General features: G+C 47.3%; 1 protein-coding gene across 1 annotated transcript in view; it reads left to right on the top strand.

The window, feature by feature from the left end:
• The window catches only part of GRIK4 (glutamate ionotropic receptor kainate type subunit 4), a 297,510-nt gene that overhangs the window by 127,121 nt on the left and 151,680 nt on the right, over positions 1-18,709 (top strand). The window contains exons 3-4 of the mRNA XM_040976817.1: positions 2,654-2,818; positions 16,490-16,587. Coding sequence (XP_040832751.1) covers positions 2,654-2,818; positions 16,490-16,587 — 263 coding nt within the window. The remainder of the gene's footprint in view (positions 1-2,653; positions 2,819-16,489; positions 16,588-18,709) is intronic.

Here is an 18,709-nt window from a genome sequence, read left to right as displayed (position 1 = left end):
AAGGTCCAAACTCAGCCCAGTCTGAGATTAACTCTGTCCTTTACCTCACACCAGTCCTAAGAGATGAACAGATCACTTCGCTCCTCTGATCTCTGTTTTTTTGTCTCTGTCTGAAGATAAAACATCCATCCTACGGAATTGCTGCAGAGATTCAGTGAATGAGTGTCCATTAAGCACTCATATTGCTATTCTCATTGGCTAAACATGCTGTGGAACCAGTGTCTCCTTGTTGTGGCTTGTGCTGTTTCCCTTCCTCCTCTCTCCGACCCTTCCCTCCTCTCCCCTCCCTTCCCTTTCCTTTCAGTCTCTTTCCTTCCCTCAACACACACACACACACACACACACACACACACACACACACACACACACACACACACACTCACGAAAAAGAGAGAGAAACTTCCATCTGCTGGTTTCTTCAGTTCGTGCCCCCAACTGCTGGGATTGGAAGCTCAATCTAGATGTGCATTATCAGTACAGTGGAATCAGGAGTGGAGCTGGGACGTAAATTCAGTCATGACTGACACCACCCTCAGCACCTTAACTGCTAAGTCAAACACTTCCTCCCCTATGTTACTTTTAATAACGGTGTATTTCTCCCGTATCAAATCTTACAAGGAGCTCCTGTAGTCTAAACTGATGGATAGGGAGTTGCGCTGGTTCCAGTAATATAGGAGCTGGACAGCCTTCCCTCCACTTTCCTTCCATGAAGCCAGGGGACCTACCAGAGACCCCCATGTAAGAGTCACTCGTCACTTAATATGTAGTCCCAGAGATGTTGTGGTTGATAACAGCAAGGTGCTGGCGTTCTGATATCTGCTTTCTGAGTAGCCTTCTCATTCTGGTCCTATTTCCTTGAGATGACTTTGGTGAGGGGTTTTGTGTTCGCAGACTCTGCAGGCACACTTGTAACATCCTTTGGCCACTGTTGCAGGTTTCATCATCTCAGTTGTGCACAGATTTTGCTGTGAGTTCATGTCATCACCTGTGACCTGGGATGCTGTTGGGTTGACCATACATGGCCAACCTGAGAATGAAATTTAATGTGTGTTTACTGCCCAATGAGATTATGATCATAAGCAAATCCCCACAACAACACCAGATGCTCTGTAGTATTATGTCATGGTTTCTGGTTTGTGAGATGGTACTAGTAAACATCATTATCATCTGCATGAAACACAGATCTTTCTGACCATCCTAGCCAGAGAGAATGAAGGGCCTGTGTTGGTGAACTTTTTGGCTCAGTTCCCTGTATTGTCATCAGCATCTAAAAGATAAGCTTCATATTTTTGCCTATAATGGTTTTATTGAGATATAATGTGCCTATCACATAATTCACTTATACAAAGTATGTAATTCAGTGGTTTTAGTATAGTCTCAGGGTTGCCAATCATCACCATAATCAATTTGAGAACATTTTCACCCTCTCCCAAAGGAAGTGCTGTATGTATTGGCAGACACTCCTCATTTCTACCCAGCTTCCCTCTGCCAGTCAGATATAACTGCTAATCTGCTTTCCATGTCTATGGTGTTACCTGGTCTGGACAGTTTGGAGAAATGGCATCATCCAACATGTGATCTTTTGTGTCTGGCTTCTTTCCCTCAGTGTCTTTTCAGGGTTCACCCAAGCATCAAGCAAGTCCTTTATTCCTGTTTGTGGTTGAATTAGATTACTTTGTAATTTATCCATCAGTCAATGGTCATGTAGGTGGTTGCCATTTTCTGACAGTTACAAATAACAGGACTGTGAATGTTTTGGTGCAAGTGTTTGGATGGAGATTTTCATTATTGTAACTTTTCCTATCAGGAAAATTAAGGCTGTCAGTACTAGATGGATTGAGTACCCACTGTGTACAAGACACTGGGTTGAGTACAGATGACTTTATGGAGGCCTCAGCAAGTGCCCAGGAGGGGGCTTTCTCCATTCCTTACAAGTGGGGAAACTGAGGTCTCAAAGTGATAGAGGTAGAGCTGAAGTTTGAAGCCAGGGTTCTGTGATGCCATAATTCTTACTTTGTTGGTGTTATTCCACTGTGGCCATCCATATTGATTAAGTCATGCTGATTAAATCTGTGTTATGGGTCATTTGCTTATATTATCTTCTTGATCCTCATTAAACATTACTGTTGCTGCTGTTGAGTGAGAAAGCCCTGTGGCTGCCCTGGTGACATGGCCTGTTGGTGTCAGGGCCTGGAGAACCAGCACTCAGCATTTCCGAAGCTGCTCCTTGATGCCATACTCAACTTCACAAATCCAGCCTTCTTTAACACCCTCATCTTGGAGAGAGTTCTTTACATGGATCAGAGCTCCCAGTTCCAAAGGATAGCCAGTCTCCCCTCTGTCTGTGTGTATCCAAGGGTATCAATATGCATGAGCTGAGGGACCTCACAGAGACATGACCCCTTGTGGCCTGCCAGGACACTCACAAGGCTCCTAAGGTATACTTCCACACCAAGATCCCCTGTCCTGGCTACACCAAATCTCTAGAGTGTGCAGAGAACCTGCTTCAAACGCTCATTCTGAAGATGGGGCTGGAGAGGGACTGGGAGAGCTACCTGGAAAAGGAAGGTGGCACTGGGGGAGGCTGGAGAAGAAGGAGGGCTGACAGTGGCAGGTGGGTACCAACTATCTCCATGTGGTTGCCTGCCCACAGCTGCTATCTTGGACGACCCCATGGAGTGCAGCCGAGGGGAGCGGCTGTCCATCACTCTGGCCAAGAACCGCATCAACCGCGCTCCTGAGAGACTGGGCAAGGCCAAGGTCGAAGTGGACATCTTTGAGCTGCTCAGAGACAGCGAGTACGAGACTGCAGAAACCAGTACGTAGAATGGGTGGTACCATCTCCTGCTTTCCTGGCTGGTAGTGGGCAACCTGGTGATATGAGCTGTATCCATTGTCAAGCCTGAGAGATAGTCCCGGGAGTAGGAGAGAAGGTAGACCAGGAGACCCTGAGAGGCTGTGTGCCTGGATGAAACTCTGATTTTGTTGTTGAGTCACAGATGGAGAAGAATAAAGGAAATGTGTTCATTGATTCATTGATCCACTCATTGGCTCCTTCCTTCCTGTATTGATCCATTCATTTCCTGGACATTTCTGTGCACAAATCCCTGAATGAAATCTTGTGTGAGGTGAAGAAAAAAGGGAGGGCTAGCCCAGGCTGACTTAGCCATCTTATAACTGACCGATTGTCTTGCTTTCTCATTCAGAGGACGGGTTGTAGGAATGACCCGGGACTTGGGATGGAGTTTAACCAATCACTGCAGCAACCTTGGGCAAGTCATTTATCCCATCAGATCCTCAGTTTCTTCAGTTGCAGAATGGGAGTGTTAGGTTATGCTTGGCAAAGCTCGCCAGTAGTTGATATGTGAATAACTGGAAGTATGGGACAATCCTCCAGGAGTAGTAGTATCCTACAGAAACACCTGTGAGGAGTTTTCAAAAAGAACATGCAAAACCATGTCATGAAAAAAACTCCATGGATTTCAAAAATGTTTGTACCAAAATAAACCAATCTTCTTCTATATGATAAGCATATGGAGTCCCTGTTGTGTGCTGTTCGTTGCCCTTCATTCTCACAGTAGCTTGAGAGTTGTTACTAGCTCCACTTTGGGAAAGAAGAACTGAGGCTCAAAGACTGAATACTTGGCCTGCTTAGTGGGTGAAAGTTTCATACAAGCCCAGAGACCATCAGCAACCATTCCCCTGCCTTCCCTTGGACTGCTGGCATTGCCTTGGCAACTTCAGTGGATTCGGCTCAGGTTAATGGGCTGGCAACTTCCCCGGGGGAGGGTCTCTTAGCGAAGGTAGTGAGCGATAGTATCTATTCCCTGAGACTTTGACCAGTGCCCCTCTGCTCTTGCTCTAACTCGTTTAGACCTTGAACAGTGCTCAGTGGCAAAAACAGAAGAATGGTTTGCTTGAGTGTTTATGCCAGGCAGCTGGTGTTCCATCTGAGCATCCAGGAATGTTAGAGATGTGAGAAAAGAAGCACTCTCACCCTGGCCCCAGCACTGGAGGTGGGATGTGGTAAGGAGCCAGCAGAATAAGGAGGCAGAAAAGCTTATGGCTCCAGGGACACACCTGAATCTCTCTGTGTTTCTGATTCTTTTCTAAAAGATTTATTCATTATTTATTTGAAAAGCTGAGTTAGAAGACGGAGAGGGATAAACAGAGAGAGAGTATTTACTGGTTCACACCCTATATGGCTGCAACAGCCAGAAGTGGACCAGACCAGAGCCAGGAGCTTCATTCAGGTCTTCCACATGGGTGCAGGAGCCCAAGCACTTGGGTCATCTTCGTTGGATCAAAATGAAGCAGCTGGGTTATAAATTGGCTCCCATAGGAGATATCAGCACTGCAGCTGGCAGCTTTATTGACTGTGCCACAATGCTGGTCCTTCTGTCTGATATTTAATGCTTGTAGAGTATTGGATTCAGGCTCTCTGCTGTGCTGGTTTGGTTTCCCAGTTCTATTCAGCATGCACCTGTCCTATAACAGCTACCCATGCCCAATTTACTCTATATCCAGTAACCTGTAGGGAGATGGCTTAGGATCCTGTGAGTTGGCTGATAAAACAGGACAGACCCAGTTTCTGCCCTAACACAGCTTAAAGTTTCTTCAGAGTGCATGCCAGCAGCAGTATCCTTCCTTTCCCACTTAGCCTTCCTGCCCAGGTAGCAGGATCCAATTGACTCAGCTGGTCTTGCTGTGTGGCCTAACTTACAGGTTGTAGGTGTTGGCCAGATTGCTTAGTAACTAACTCGGGCAGGGTGTCTGCTCCTGTCCCAATAGCTGTGATCAGGGGTGGTTCATACTATGCAAACCAGGGTGATTGAGACCAGCAGGATCTCTTGGCGCAGAGCCTTCTGGCGTGGGGTGGGGCATGGGGAACAAGGAGCCATCTAGTCATTCATTTAGCATCTAGTCAGTATGTATCTGATGAGTGCCTATTATGCTTTATTCTGGGCAGTGAGTACTTAGCACACACAGATGAAAATCCTAGTTGTTACAGAGATCAATGTCTGATGAAAGGAAAGAACAATTCAAGTCTTCCTGAACAAACTGGAAACAGCAAGAAAGATTTGTTGTGAACTTCCTAGCCCCATCTGGAGGCAGGGCTTCTTGGCCCACAGGGAGAGGGCTCAGACAAAGGTTCAGGTTGCTGAGTGCCTCTGTCGTGTGTGCTTTGACGAGCCAGCTCCTCCTTCCTATGTTAGGTGCTTGGGGCTGCCCTGGTAGAACCCAGAACACAAATCTGCCAGCCATACATGGCACCATTAGCAGATGCAAATTTCCTTTCCCAGTGACCCCTCTGCCTGGCTTAGTCAGACCTGCACATCTGGCTTACATCTGGAATATTAAGCTTGATGAATTAGGGGGATGGAGGAAATTGCTGTCTTTATTCCATGTTACGGACCTTGTGGCATCTTTTCTTGCCTTTCTTCTAGGCACCAAGTATTTTATTACTGAATGGCCCTCAGTTCATCTTTATATTTTAGTGTTGGAGACATGATTTACATTTGTTAAAAAAGAAGATCTTTGGATATTCCTATCCCAAAGGCCTTTCATCTGAAGTCAGAGTGCTCCCCCAACAAAAGCAGCTTTTAAACACCATCCTGGGCCTTCCATGATAGCCCAGTGGCTAAAGTCCTCACCTTGAATGTGCCGGGATGGGTATCACTGCCGCTTCTAATCCTGGCAGCCCTGCTTCCCATCCAGCTCCCTGCTTGTGGCCTGGGAAAGCAGGAGAAGATGACCCAAAGCCTTGGGATCTTGCATCCACTTGGGAGACCCGGGGGAGGCTCTGGTCTCCTGGCTTCAAATCAGCACAGCTCTGGCTGTTGTGACCACTTGGGGAATGAATCAGTGAATTGAAGATATTCCTCTCTTTCTTCCTCTGTATATCTGACTACAAATATAAATATAAATATAAATATAAATATAAATATAAATATAAATATAAATATAAATCCCAGTACTCTTAGAAAGATTCCAGCCCATTCTCTCCCTCTCTAAGTAAGGGGTTGGTGGGTGGTGGGTTGCTGCTGTTGGCTGAAGCAGGACCAGATGGCAGGATGGGCTCCAGGAAATGGAACTAGGAATAAGACAGGGACCCTGTGTGGAGTAGAGACAACAGCTCTGTGATTTCCACTTTGAGGACACTGTAGTATAAAGGAACTTTAAAAATTAATGAAAAGTGAAATTAAAAGATAAATTTATTATGGTATAAAAAACATAGATTATTTTGTTTTGTCTTAGATCCATTTATTTATTTGGAAATCAGAATTAGAGAATGTTCTATCTACTGGTTTGTTCCCCAGATGTCTCAACAGCCCAGGCTGGGCCAGGCTGAAGCCAGGAGCGAGGAGCTTTGTCTGTATCTTCCAAGTGAGTGCAGGTGTCCAACCACTTGGGTCATCTTCTTCTACTTTTTCAGGGAGCTGGAAAAGGAGCAACCAGGACACCAACCAACATTCATGTGGCATGTTGGCATTGAAGATGATGGCTTGATCCACCATACCACAATGCCAGTGCCTCAAAAAAGTTTTTAAATTTATGCATATGAGGGATCTTTAGAAAGTTCCAGACCTCTCGTGTGGGTGACAGGAACCCAGTGACTTTAGATACCTCCACTGTGTCTCAGGGTCTTCATTTGCAGGAAGGAAGCTGGAATCAACAGGCAGAGCTGGGAATCAAACCAGGTGTCCTTGTAAAGCATGAGCATCTTAACACTAGGCTAAACACCTACTCTCAATTGGTATTTATTTGTTGGAGAGAGGGGGAGTGCCTGTCTGCTCTATGAAGTCCCCAGGTGCTGGCAATGGCAGGGGATGAGTCAGGTGGAAGCCAGAAGCCAGGGACCCAATCCTGATCTCCCATGTGAGTGTCAGGGAACGACCTTCCTGAGCCATCACCTATTGTCTCCCAGAGTTGACTGCAGCTGGAGACTAGAGTCGGAACTGGAGCTGGAATCAAATGCAGACTCTCCTTTGTGGGATACAGGCATCTTAGTTCTTTGGCTAACCACCTGCTCCTCATCTCTAGGTAACCTATAATAGTGCATCCAATGCAAATGCTATATAATAGTTATACTTTATTGTATAAGGATTAACAAGAAAAAAAAAAGTCTGTGCATGTGTAGGACAGATGTGATTTTAAAGAAGATTTCTGATCTGCAGTTTGTACAATCTATGGAACCCATGGATATGGAGCACCAGCTGTGTTCAGCAAACAGCAGTCCTGGCTTTGTTGTTGGATTTCTCCTCTCACCCTCACGTTACAGTCAGGCAGCCTTCTTCCCCCAACCTCTCACATCATCTCCCTGTCTCCTGTGTTTTAAAGTTCAACCATCCCTACACTGGCAGCACCATCTCCCAGGTTCCTCTCAAATGACCTGTTTGCTGTCAACTCCCCTCCTAATTGGCTATCCCCCTTCCCTTCCCAGTTTTCTGGGCCTGATGCATCTGACAGCTTTGTGCTTTGGAGGCTGTGGTGCGCTGCCTCGTGCCAGTTACTGCTCAGTGTCAAATGCAGTGCCTGGGCTAGTCTCTGGTCTAGTGAGCCAGGGCTCACTTCCATCATTAATTAATAAATATGCAAGTGGCTCTGGGGCCCTAGACAACTCCCCCAAGCCGTGATCAACTCAAGAGTGATGGAGGACTCCCAGTTGATGATGTTCTTGGTTGCTAAGTGTCAAAGCTTGATTGAGATGGGGCTGATTATGGTCGACCAGGGTCTGGTTGTGCCTCATTTTCAGCAGTAGGTGGGTTTCAAATTGCTCTGTACACATCACACTTAATGAGTCCGGCTCGGGCCGAGAGAGCCTGTCTCTGTAGGCAGTGGTTATTTCAAGATAGAAGGAAGAGCGAAGGAGTTAGAGTCTAGGAGGTCAGCCGATCGTCTGATGGTTGAGGGGGATGCTTGCAGGTAGAAAATATCACACGGAGCATTAATTAGCAACCAACCTGGGGACTGGAAAGCTACAAGGTGAAAATTAGCCTCTGTTCTAGGTGGTTCCAAAAGCCAGACTTTCATACAGGGATGAATTCAAAGTGAAGGTCACTGGTGAAGCATCCTGCGGCCTGTGGCTGACTTTTCCTCCTCCTGCCCTTTCACCATTTTGCCTCAGGCTTCTTGATGTTTAACTTTCGCACTTCCTCTATGCTGCCTGCAGATCTGAAATAAAAGGGAAGGATAAGCCCTGTTGGGTCACTTTCCTTCAGCCCAGCCCCTCCTTCTCTCCCTTTATCTTATCTTATCTCCATTTCAGCCTTTCTTTTGCAGGGAGCTCCTACTTTCCCATAGATCAGTGTGTCCCCTGTGGCTAATGTATTAGAGCTTAACTAAGTTCCCACTTCTTTGCCACTCAAACAACCCCAAGGCACTGGCCCTGCTGCTGTGGAGCCAGTTGGAGGTTCCATTTCCTGCAGAACTAGAAGGCAGGGCCTCAGCTGTGCCTCCCTTCTCTTTGCAAAGCCAAGCCTGTATCTTCTGTCCACACTTATTTCCCTTTGAAACCCATGTGTGCACTGGTTATGCCAGATTCGTGCAACTCCAGTGCACCTGCTGTGGGACACAGTGCACCATGTTCCACCTCTATGGGGCTCTGCTCCTGCTGCACAGGCCTCTGAGCTTCTTGCAGATTCTACAAGCATCACCTTGGCCATTTGGAGCTGCCTCTAATACGTGAGGGTCAGCATCCCTGTATCAGTTTGATAGAATGAGTTGAAGTCAGTGTAAGGAAGAAAAAAGAGAAAGAAAAAAAAAAAAGAAAAAGAAGGAAAGTACCAGAAGAGAAGGGCACACAAATTGTGATGAATCATCCAGCAAGCATTCCTTGCTGTCATTCTCTGAGTTTCCCACGTCACAAATACACACTGGAGACTTGGAGATGCATCAAACCCCAGTGCTTATGAATCACTGGATCCTTCACTCCATAGATGGGGGCATTGGGCCACTTGCTCTATTCCAGAAAGAAGATCTACACACCTGTAAAGTGACATGCATCATAGGTGACTGTGCTGAGGGCGTGTCAGGGAGTGGCTCAGAAGGGGCAGCCAGAGGGCAGAACTAAAATGGACACCATGGGCATTTGGCCTGGTGCTGGGGACATCTGCATTTCATGTTGGAATGCCTGGGTTTGAGCCCATGGTCTACTTCCAATTCCAGTTTCCCGAAAATGCAGACCCTTGGAAGCAGCTCAAGTCCTTGGGTCCTTGTGAGAGACCTGGGTTGAATCCCTGCTTCACCTTAGCCTAGCCCTGGCCTTTGGGACCCTTTAGAGAGGGAACCAGTAGCTGAAAGATCGATCTCTTTCTCTCTCTCTCTCTTCCTTCCTTTCTTCCTTCCTTCCTCTCCCTTCCTCCTTCTCTGTCTCCCTGCTGAGTCTCTTTCTCTCCTTTCTGCACTCTGCCTTCAATCAACAAATTAATACATTAGACTTTTCCACACTAAAATGAAAGTGAGAAATCCTATAGGGGCAGGGCATGGGACCAGATTGGAGAGCCATGTAGACTGGTGCTTGGAACTCAGGTTCTACAGCTGAGTGCACTAGGATTTTAATCTTGGCTCTAGCAGCACCTTGGTTTAATTTTCTGTGCATTTGTAAAATGGGAATAGCATGAGGTTTCTGTATGGATGATGCGAGATGTTTCAAATTGGACTAAGAGCAGTGCCTGGGCTGGTGAGAACTCAGCATGGTTTGCCTGGAATATTAGTCATACAGTTATATCGTGACTTCTCCCTCTAAGGATTGCTATAAGGAAGCAGGTGGTACTATGGTTACCAGCAACCCTGGTATGTGGTGTTACTAGTTGCACAGCAGTTTGGGACCAGGCTGAGGGCTCTGCCCGATGGGTGCTTGATGTTCTCCAGTACCCCAGGGAACTTCCACGGGCAGACCCCAGCAATCAGAGGGTGTGAGGGTGCAGAAACCTGGCACTGTGGTCCATGAATACTCTGTCTCCCTCCTCCCTGCCATTGGCTCTAGGGCCAGCAAGGGGAACACTGTGCATACATGCAGAGTTCAGAAAGGAACGTGTTCCAGAAAGCTTTGGTCAGGGAGAGGTGAGGGGCTTTCAGAATGGGTGGAGACAGTTGCTTACCTCATCTCTGGAAGGCCGGGACTTTGCACTGTGTATAGTGTGAGGCATAAATAGGCCTATGGGGATGCCCTCTTACCCCTCTCGGCCTTCTGCACCGTGTGGTCTTCTTGAGAAGGACTCTGTGTTCCCCTGCTCTCTGCTCCACATCTCTTTCTGTCCTGGAAGGCTGAGATTGATTACTGCCCAGCTCAGCCTTGCCAGTGAGGAGGACCTGGGAGATAGCCCCTACCCTAGGGCATGGTCCCTTTGGTAGTACCTAAAATGAACCATGTTGGGCCAGCTGCATCCCAGCCAAACCCTTGCACTCTTCACTGTGTGGCATAGAGCAAGATCTTGGGTACTTTGTAAGAAAGAAATGAGTTCCCATGAGCTTTTCTGTCGAACCCATGTTTCCAAGTGGACTCCAAATTCAGGCCAGAGCTGGCATTTTCGGGGAAGGAGTCCCTTTGTGGATTTACAACACCCCATCGTGTCTTTTATGCCAGCAGCTGCTCTGCTGGTTTGAAAACTTAGTTGCCATGGTGATGTTACTTTTGTCTCCTCTCTTTTTCTCTTCCCTGCTCCCTGAGAGGCAGAGGTCATGCAGATCTCCTCCCCCTCTGGGCCTTCCATGAATTTCTCAGGGGCCTCACGTGGACAGCCTTGGCCTGCGGAAATCAGGATCTCAGGGTTCCAGAGCTGAGGCCCTTTGTAGATGATCCCTAATTCTACTGTGCAGAGCATCCCTCCTGAAGAACAAGACCAGCTCCTAGGTCCAGCATCTGTAGCTGCTGGTGAGATAGTTATCCACGTTCATTGGACTCACCTGTGTCATTTCTATTTGGTTGAATAAACACCTTCTGAGCAACTCCTTTTGCCAGGACCCAAGGTATTGATCCATGAGGTCCACCCAACCCTTGAGAACAGATGTGTTTGGAGTGGAGAAATTTTGAGACCTGGAAAATTCATGTGGTGCATATACCGTGTGTGAAGTAACATGTCCAGCCTCATCTCGTACTCAAACACATGCACATTTTACATGTGAATTCACATGTCATGTTCAGTAGCTTCCTGGTCATCCATTTAGATTTGGCATCAAATCAGTCTGGTGAAAAACATTCAGTTTCAGAGATTCTTGGGTTTTCAAATGGAATGAAGGATTATGGCCTCAGGATTTATTTTCAGGGGAAATTTTTGTTTGTTGAGGCCTAGAATTGTGAGCCTGGATGGGTCAGATGCTGGAGGGAATTTCAGAGACTGGGGAAGCTACACAGGCAGCTGATTGAGCACCTCAGTGTGATTTAGTGATAGGGTAAGAGTTGCCTTCATGCCTGGGGCAAGCTTGGAGCTGGGCACTGCAGAGTCCATGGGAGTTTGTTAGGCAGAAGGGTTGGAAAAGACCTTGACCATAATACACTGAAGGACACAGAGGGACCCATCTTGGAAAAATGTCCATCCATGGAAAAGAGCAAACATAGATAGATGGCCAAGGAAACCAATTATATGGAATGCAGTTAAAACATTTTAATAGTGATACAGTAGTATGTGTACGTCTTTCTCAATTTGTTAAATTGTCAAGCTCGGCATCAGCTGTAACTATTATAATCTTGAAGTGGTACTGAAGAACAATGGTATTTCCAGATATTCAGAGTGCTGTAATGTGGTATGAAATATTGGTGATTTTTTTTCTATTGGTGACCTAGTCACAGATACTGTTAATATGCTATGAGTTATTATCTGCAATAGAAATGGAAGGAGATGTTGCATTTCTGTAAGGAGTTAGATTTAAAAAAATTGATGGAATTTTCCCCGCAAAATAAGTTCACAGACCTCTGACTTTTACCCATGCATCCCAGGCAGCAGGTTAAGTATCTATTGTGAGAGAACTACTGGGGAACAGGCACAGGTGGGGAAACACAAACTGCACTCAGTGAGCCAGCATCACGCAGGCGGGGGCGGGAGGTGAGATAGGGAAAGGAGGGCCTGGTGGAGATCCAATGCACTTGGCTTTCCTGGCCCATCAGAGGATGTTTTTCTATTATGGTGTTGTACTTTTTAATAATACGTTGTAAAAGGGAGATGTACTCATTATAGGAAATAGAGAAATGAAGAAAGGGAAGAGAATCACTCAGTGCTTGATGGCTGAGGCCATCTCTATAAACATTCCAGCTAATTGCCATCCTCGTGGGAGGCTGTGGTTAGGAACGGGTCCCCGGAGTCAGGGGTTGATCAGCTGAATCCTCACTGTGCTCTTCTATTTCCTGTCTTGTTTTTGTATCAGTAAAATGAGGATGACAGTAATACTACCTAGTTCGTCAGGTGGATTTTAGAATTAAATAAGTCAGTTCCTGTAAAATGCTTCCAATGGGCCCTAATTAGCACTCAATAAATGTTGGCTTTAATAACATCTTTTCGCTGCCATCCCTCAAATATAACTAGTCCTTGTATTGGCTTAGTTGTAGTCTTTATATACATATACTCTTATATCCTACTTCTTTCTCTTAATATTGTTACATAAATATCTCTAATGTTATTATAAACTGTTCCCAAGCATTTTGAATGCCTAAATAATATTCCACCTGGGCATATGACCCACACTTTATGGAACCATCCTCCTATGATTAGACATTCCATTTATTTCCAGTTTTCCAGGGAAGATACTGAGCAGGCTTCAGTGTGGTTCAATGACTATTGGCTGCATGCTGGGTACTGGCAATGCACAGATCACAACAAGCTCTCTGCCTTAGAGGAGAGCAAGTTATGTTTTAGGGCTGCCATTTGGGGAGCAGATTCAAAGTGCAGAACTCTGGACAGAGAGAGAGGAGGGGAGAGAGAACCCTTAAAGGTCAGATCATAAACGGGGGCTATCCCTTGGAACAGCTACAGTGGGAGTTTGGGGGAGGGGCAACAGGGATTGAGCAAGTCATGTGGGTTAGAATGAGGCCGCTGGTTGGTGTGGGGAGTAATCAGAGTTAGTGAGGAGGCAAGAAGGAGTCACCAGTGCCTACAGTGAGGGGCAACAACTTTGGTCTTGGTGCTATGTGGGTCCCCTAGTTCAAACCCAGTTCTGCCATCTTAGGTAGATCTCTAACCAGTTACTTAAATTTTCTTTTAAGATTTATTTATTTGTTTCAATGTCAGAATTACAGAGAGGGAGAGAAAGGGAAAGCTCTTCAGTTCACTGGTTGGCTGCAAAAGCCAACACTGAGCTGATCCAAAGTCAGGAGCCAAGAGCTTCTTCCAGATCTCCTACATGGGTTCAGGGGCACAAACACTTGGGTCATCCTCTGTTGATTTTCACAGGCCATTAGCAGGGAGCTGAATTGGCAGTGAGGCAGCTGGAACAATAACTGGCACTCACATGGGAGACAAGCATCACAGGTGGTAGCTTTACCTGCTATGTGTGCCTCCACACCAGCCACTTAATTTTTCTTACCTTCAGTTTTTCCTATCTGTAAAGTAGGGGTAAAAATGGATCTTTATACAAGTATGAAGATATCATCAAATGTTTGAAATCTATGAAGTTCCTTCAAAAGGCTCATGGAGAAATGGAATTAAAAAGCAAATTTATTCTGGTATAAAAGTTTTTGAGACCCATGCATAGTTTTTTACTGGTGCACATTTCCATGAATATTCTGAAAACTCCTTATATGCATGGCATTCACAATTTTTGGAACTAACATAAATTTATCTTTTTATTTCATTTTTCATGATGTTTTGGGAAGCTGCTTTTATGTAGAGAATGCAATGTGTGGGACATAAGGAGCATTATATGACATGTCAGGTATCAGTGTAAACTAAGTATTCAGGTTAATTCTCAACACACCCAATGAGAGAGGTTCTGGTAGTATCCTAGTGTTACAAGTGAGCTAATGAAACCAGAGCAATTCAGTCACATGATCAGATCTAATATGGGGAAGGGGTTGGACAGAGCCGGAGCTTGGACCCCGACAGTCTAGCAGTAGAACCTGTACTCTACATGATTGCTTTCCTCAGCCATGTTGACTTTCAGATCCCATAGGGGAGACTCTGCAGCAACATCCAGCAGGTGGTCACAGCTGGGTTTTGTGACCCAGGATATAGGAGAGTGTAGGATCACCTGGGAAGAGTTGAGATAAGAGTTAAGTTGCTCAGGGGGAAGGCTGGAGTGAATGAAACCTGGGTTTAGTGAACAGAAGAAGGAAGAAGATTCAGTAAAAGAAGGAAGCAATACTGATTGGGGAACTACAGGAGAACCTGGGAAATTCCCAAGAACACAGTTGTTGCAGACAGATGCCTGCTGGCAGGCCACCATTACCTTGGAAGAAACAGATTCGGTCCCACAAGGCTGGCTGGGGAGAGTGAACTGAAAGAGGTTGAGAAAGGTTGATGAAGGTGTGGCTGCAGCAAGCAATGTATGCAAATAGTGGATGTGAGGGAGTAGAATAAATGCTTAAGGGGCCAAGAAATGTGGCTCCAAGCACTGGCTCTCACCTTGATTAGTGTAGTCACCTAAGGTGAATCACTGAGCTTCCCTAGGATGCTGGTTGTTCAGTGTTCAGATCAGGAGACCAGACCTGTCATCCTCTCCTGCCGGCTGTTGTAGGGACTTGATGGGATGATGGACTGACACTAGCTCTCAGGCAGGGAGCAGTCAGTGGGCCAAGGAGAGTGAGCCCACTCCTGTACAGGTGTCAAGAATGTTCAGGAGCCTCTGCACACATCAAGCCCAGTTCTCACTCTTTGCTGCTGGCGATAATTCTCTCAGGATGTCATGTCCCCTCAGGTACCCTCTGCCTGCAGCTCCACAGTCAGTTGTAATTCCTGCCCAAGCTCACCAAATCACGGCTCCCGTGAGAAATTGCAATAATGGGTACAGACCCCAGAGTTCTTGCCTCACTGACTGAGCCCTTGCAGGCTAACACTCAGCTATGCTGGGCAATGGGTAGATTCTTGTTGAGAAAGAATGGTGGGCTCAACAGGAAGCCTCATGTTTGGGCCTATTGGGAGTTGGAGGATACTGTGTGTGGAGGGACCCTTTTGGTTTGGCAAGAGGGCCATGGCATCTTGCAGTTGGAAGCCTCCATACCTGTCCTGAGGGGTGGCTTTTGCTTGCAACTTCACAGTGTGTGCATGCTAGGATTCCCTCTTTTCTTCCTGCTCTTCTTTTTTCAACCTCTAGCATTTAAAAGCCACATATCCACTCCTGCTGACTGCTTGATGCATTCATTCGTTCCCATATTCATTCACTAGAAATGCACTGGCTGCCTTTCCCAAGTGGGATTAGAGATACATGTGGTTCTGTTCACTCTTGCCTTATGAGGTTTGATAATGAATGAGAGGAGAAGTTCAGATCTCAGGCTGAAGTTGGCAGACAAAAGCCTTTCAGGATAGAAGCAGAAAGCAGGGGCTACACTCCAAGGAACCCAAGGAGGTCTACGAAGGCAGCAGTGTGTGTCCACTGCCATGAGGAGGGCAGGGTACATTCCCAGCGGAGGCAGTACACGTTCCATAGCACACCAATTGGGCAGGTCAGGGACATAGTCAGGGAAGAGAATGTGCCAGGCTCCAGGCAGGTAAGGCCCTCCTCTGCCCCCGCATCCCCATTTTCTTCTTTGCCTGCTCCCACTTTAAAAGATCTTGATTGTTATTTTTGAAATTTTTGCCAATGTTTTTATTTGAAAGTGGAAGAGACAGAAATATCTTCCATTCTCTGCTTCACTGCTCAAATACCTGCAACAACCGAGCAAGCCTGGCCCTGGCCAGGAGCCAGGAATTTAAACCAAGGCTCCCATGGAGATGGAGTCATCACCACTGCCTCCCAGGGTGCTCATTAGCAGGAAGCTGGGTCGGAAACAGAGACGGGCCTCAAACCTGAACATGCCACTATGGGACTCAGGCAACTTATGGGACCCAGGCACTATCTTGCCTTTGTCTTTGACTGAATCAGCTTGCTTCCTCCATGTGTCATCCTTCCCACCCTTTGCTCCCTGCCTGGCTACTTTCCTCCATCCCAGGCTCTGCTTATATCTCATGGGACTGCGGTATGTTAGGCTGGGCATCTGTTCTTTGTGCTCGGCCCTTTGCTCCACTGCAGGCCAGACTAGGAGATGGAATCCTCCATTAGCCTCTGTCCTCAGTGACAGCCCTGATGACTTACACACCCTGTTGCCTGTGGCCATATGTTGTCATAACCTGTGTCATTTCCTCATTTAATACTGTCTATAAACTCCAGTAAAATCATCGTGGAGGCCAGCAGTCCAGGGGGAAAAGGAGTCACAGTGGGTTTGGGAGGATTGGAGAGGGGGACTGGATAAGGCTGGGCAGAAGCTGATAGCAGCTGCTGAGAAATGAAGGACTTGAGACTATAGTCTAGGCCCCTTCTGATGAGTTCCTTTTCTCCTTTCCTGCCCCTGCCATGGTTGCAGTGTGTCAGATCCTCCCCAAAGGGGTGGTAGCTGTCCTGGGACCATCATCCAGCCCAGCCTCCAGTTCCATCATCAGCAACATCTGCGGGGAGAAGGAGGTGAGTGCTGGGCCTGAGGGGGGTAATAGCAGTGTGGGAAAGGCCTGTGCCTGGGCTGGAGATGGCCTTGGTTCCTAAGGACTGGAAGAGACCATCGAGCCTGGGTTGCTATTACCAGCTGCAGCCACAACATCTGTACAAATGAAAAGCATGGGCTGAGTGGGCAGTTGGCACAAAGGGATCCCAGAGAAGTGATCTGACAACAGGGTTTCAAGCCACGTTCCCAGATTCTTAAGGTGCATGGCCTTAGGTGGCCTCCTGGAGGTGGCAGGTAGAGGGAGGGCAGATGACTAAATACTCATCCTCATGCCTGTTGGAGCTGCCACAGTGACCCATTTACAGGTTGGGAGTCTGAGGAAGAAAGTCTTGGGGGTGGGGAGACCTTGCTACATTTTGTGAAAATATATTTGGGGGGTGGTTCTCAGAGCAGAGATCTTACTGAACTGTCTTCCTCGTGTAAACTGTCCCATGTTTATTCCTTTCAGCAGGTGCAGCCTTGAACTGGAGTCTCTCTAATCCCAAGCTGTTGGGGCTATTATCTCTGGTCCCATGTGAGAAAGTATAATAATGGTAGGGAACAAGTGTTAGAGTCACTTCCGTTCTTGTCCTCTCCCCTTCTTCCCTAGAGGAGACAAACTTGGCACTTACTGATGCTGCATATTGCTGGCCTTTCCTCATCTTTCCCAGAATCCCATAGTCCTTCTCGTTCAATTATATTCCTGGGGACAGTGGGAAAGCCCATAGCCACTCTGCCTCAGTGGCCTTTCTAGGCAAAATCCTGGGGGACAGAGGCAGATTGGTTGTGAGAGATATGAGGTCAGGATCTGGGGAGAGGATGAGGAAGAGCAGCGAAAGGAAGCACCCATGATGCACCTGTCTGGGAGGTCTGCAGGCTCAGCCTTGCAGAAACCTGAGCTGCAGGAGGACCTGGTTCTCTGACATCACAGGGAGCCACCATGGGACAGTCTACAATCTGTCTTAGCAAGCTTCCCCTGTAGGTGGCAGGGCTGGGGGAGTGGAGATGGTGTGCCTCTGACATACTTCTGCCTGCCTCAGGCTCCCTTGGCAATTGTCCTCGTATACCACAGCCTTGTTGAATCTCTTTGTCTTTGGGAATAATATAGATCTTCCCACCTCCAATTTTTTTTTTTTTTTGCTTGCATCCTCAGAACTGTTTCCTGCATGTCCACGGGCCCTCTTGGCTTAGCCCCGCCTGGCATAAAGTTGGTCCTGATCCTCTACAAGCTGGGTCACTTTGCAGTAGGGTGAGCCCCCTTGGGCTTTCCTGCTATGATGGGCTCCTCTCTGTCAACCCCTCTCCTGCTTCCCCTTTGGATGTCCTGAAAGGTGATTCCACCCAGGCTACAAATCAACCCCTGTACTGTCACAGTCACGTCTTGCATTTGCCAGGCCTCAGTGCAGAGGTTAGACCTCAGGTTTAAATCTTTCTTGTTGGACTCTAAAACACAGCTCCTAACTGCAGCAGATCCTTCTGCCAGCAGTGGCTCTGCTCTTAGCAAGTGGGTCTGCCAGGACCTTAGTTCCCCCTTTTCCTCTGCTGCTCCATCCTTGGCTGTTCCTCCTGCCTCTCTCTGCTCCTCACCACACATTCTTCCCTGTCCTTTACAACCCTGCCAACTCCCTTCCCAGACATAGCTTCCTCTTGGGGTTCAGTGGCTGCTTCCTCCTTGGACCCTGTTGGACATTTCAGGCCAGAGGCTGAGCCCTTGACCCTGCAGCTTTCCCCTCCATCCAGCCTTCCCCTTGCCTAAGCCGCTGCCCAGCCAGCCAGACACTTACCCCTCCTTTGTCTGGTCATGTTCCTGCCACAGCAACCCTTCATCTCCATTCAGATTATGCGTTGCTTTTAATATTTTATGAAGCTGAACTGCCTTCCACTGATTTTCTCCCCAGCTCCAGGGGAAAGCAATGGAGTTCTCACCAAGGAGCCCTTCCCTTTAAGTGCTCTGAATATCTCTGCAGCCCTTGTGGCTGCCGCTTTCTACCTCACTGCCTTCCTCATCCTGCTCATCCCTCCTCCTCTCCACCTCTCCTCCTCCCTACCCCTCCTCCTCCCCACACCTCCAAGATCACTTCCTGGGATGCATTTGCAATGGCAAAT

The sequence above is a fragment of the Ochotona curzoniae genome, unplaced genomic scaffold (assembly GCF_017591425.1).
Source record: "Ochotona curzoniae isolate NIBS_2020 unplaced genomic scaffold, NIBS_Ocur_1.0 contig_2723, whole genome shotgun sequence".
Classification (NCBI taxonomy): domain Eukaryota; kingdom Metazoa; phylum Chordata; class Mammalia; order Lagomorpha; family Ochotonidae; genus Ochotona; species Ochotona curzoniae.
The sequence above is the reverse complement of the archived record's forward strand: the minus strand, read 5'-3'. Positions and strand labels throughout refer to the sequence as shown.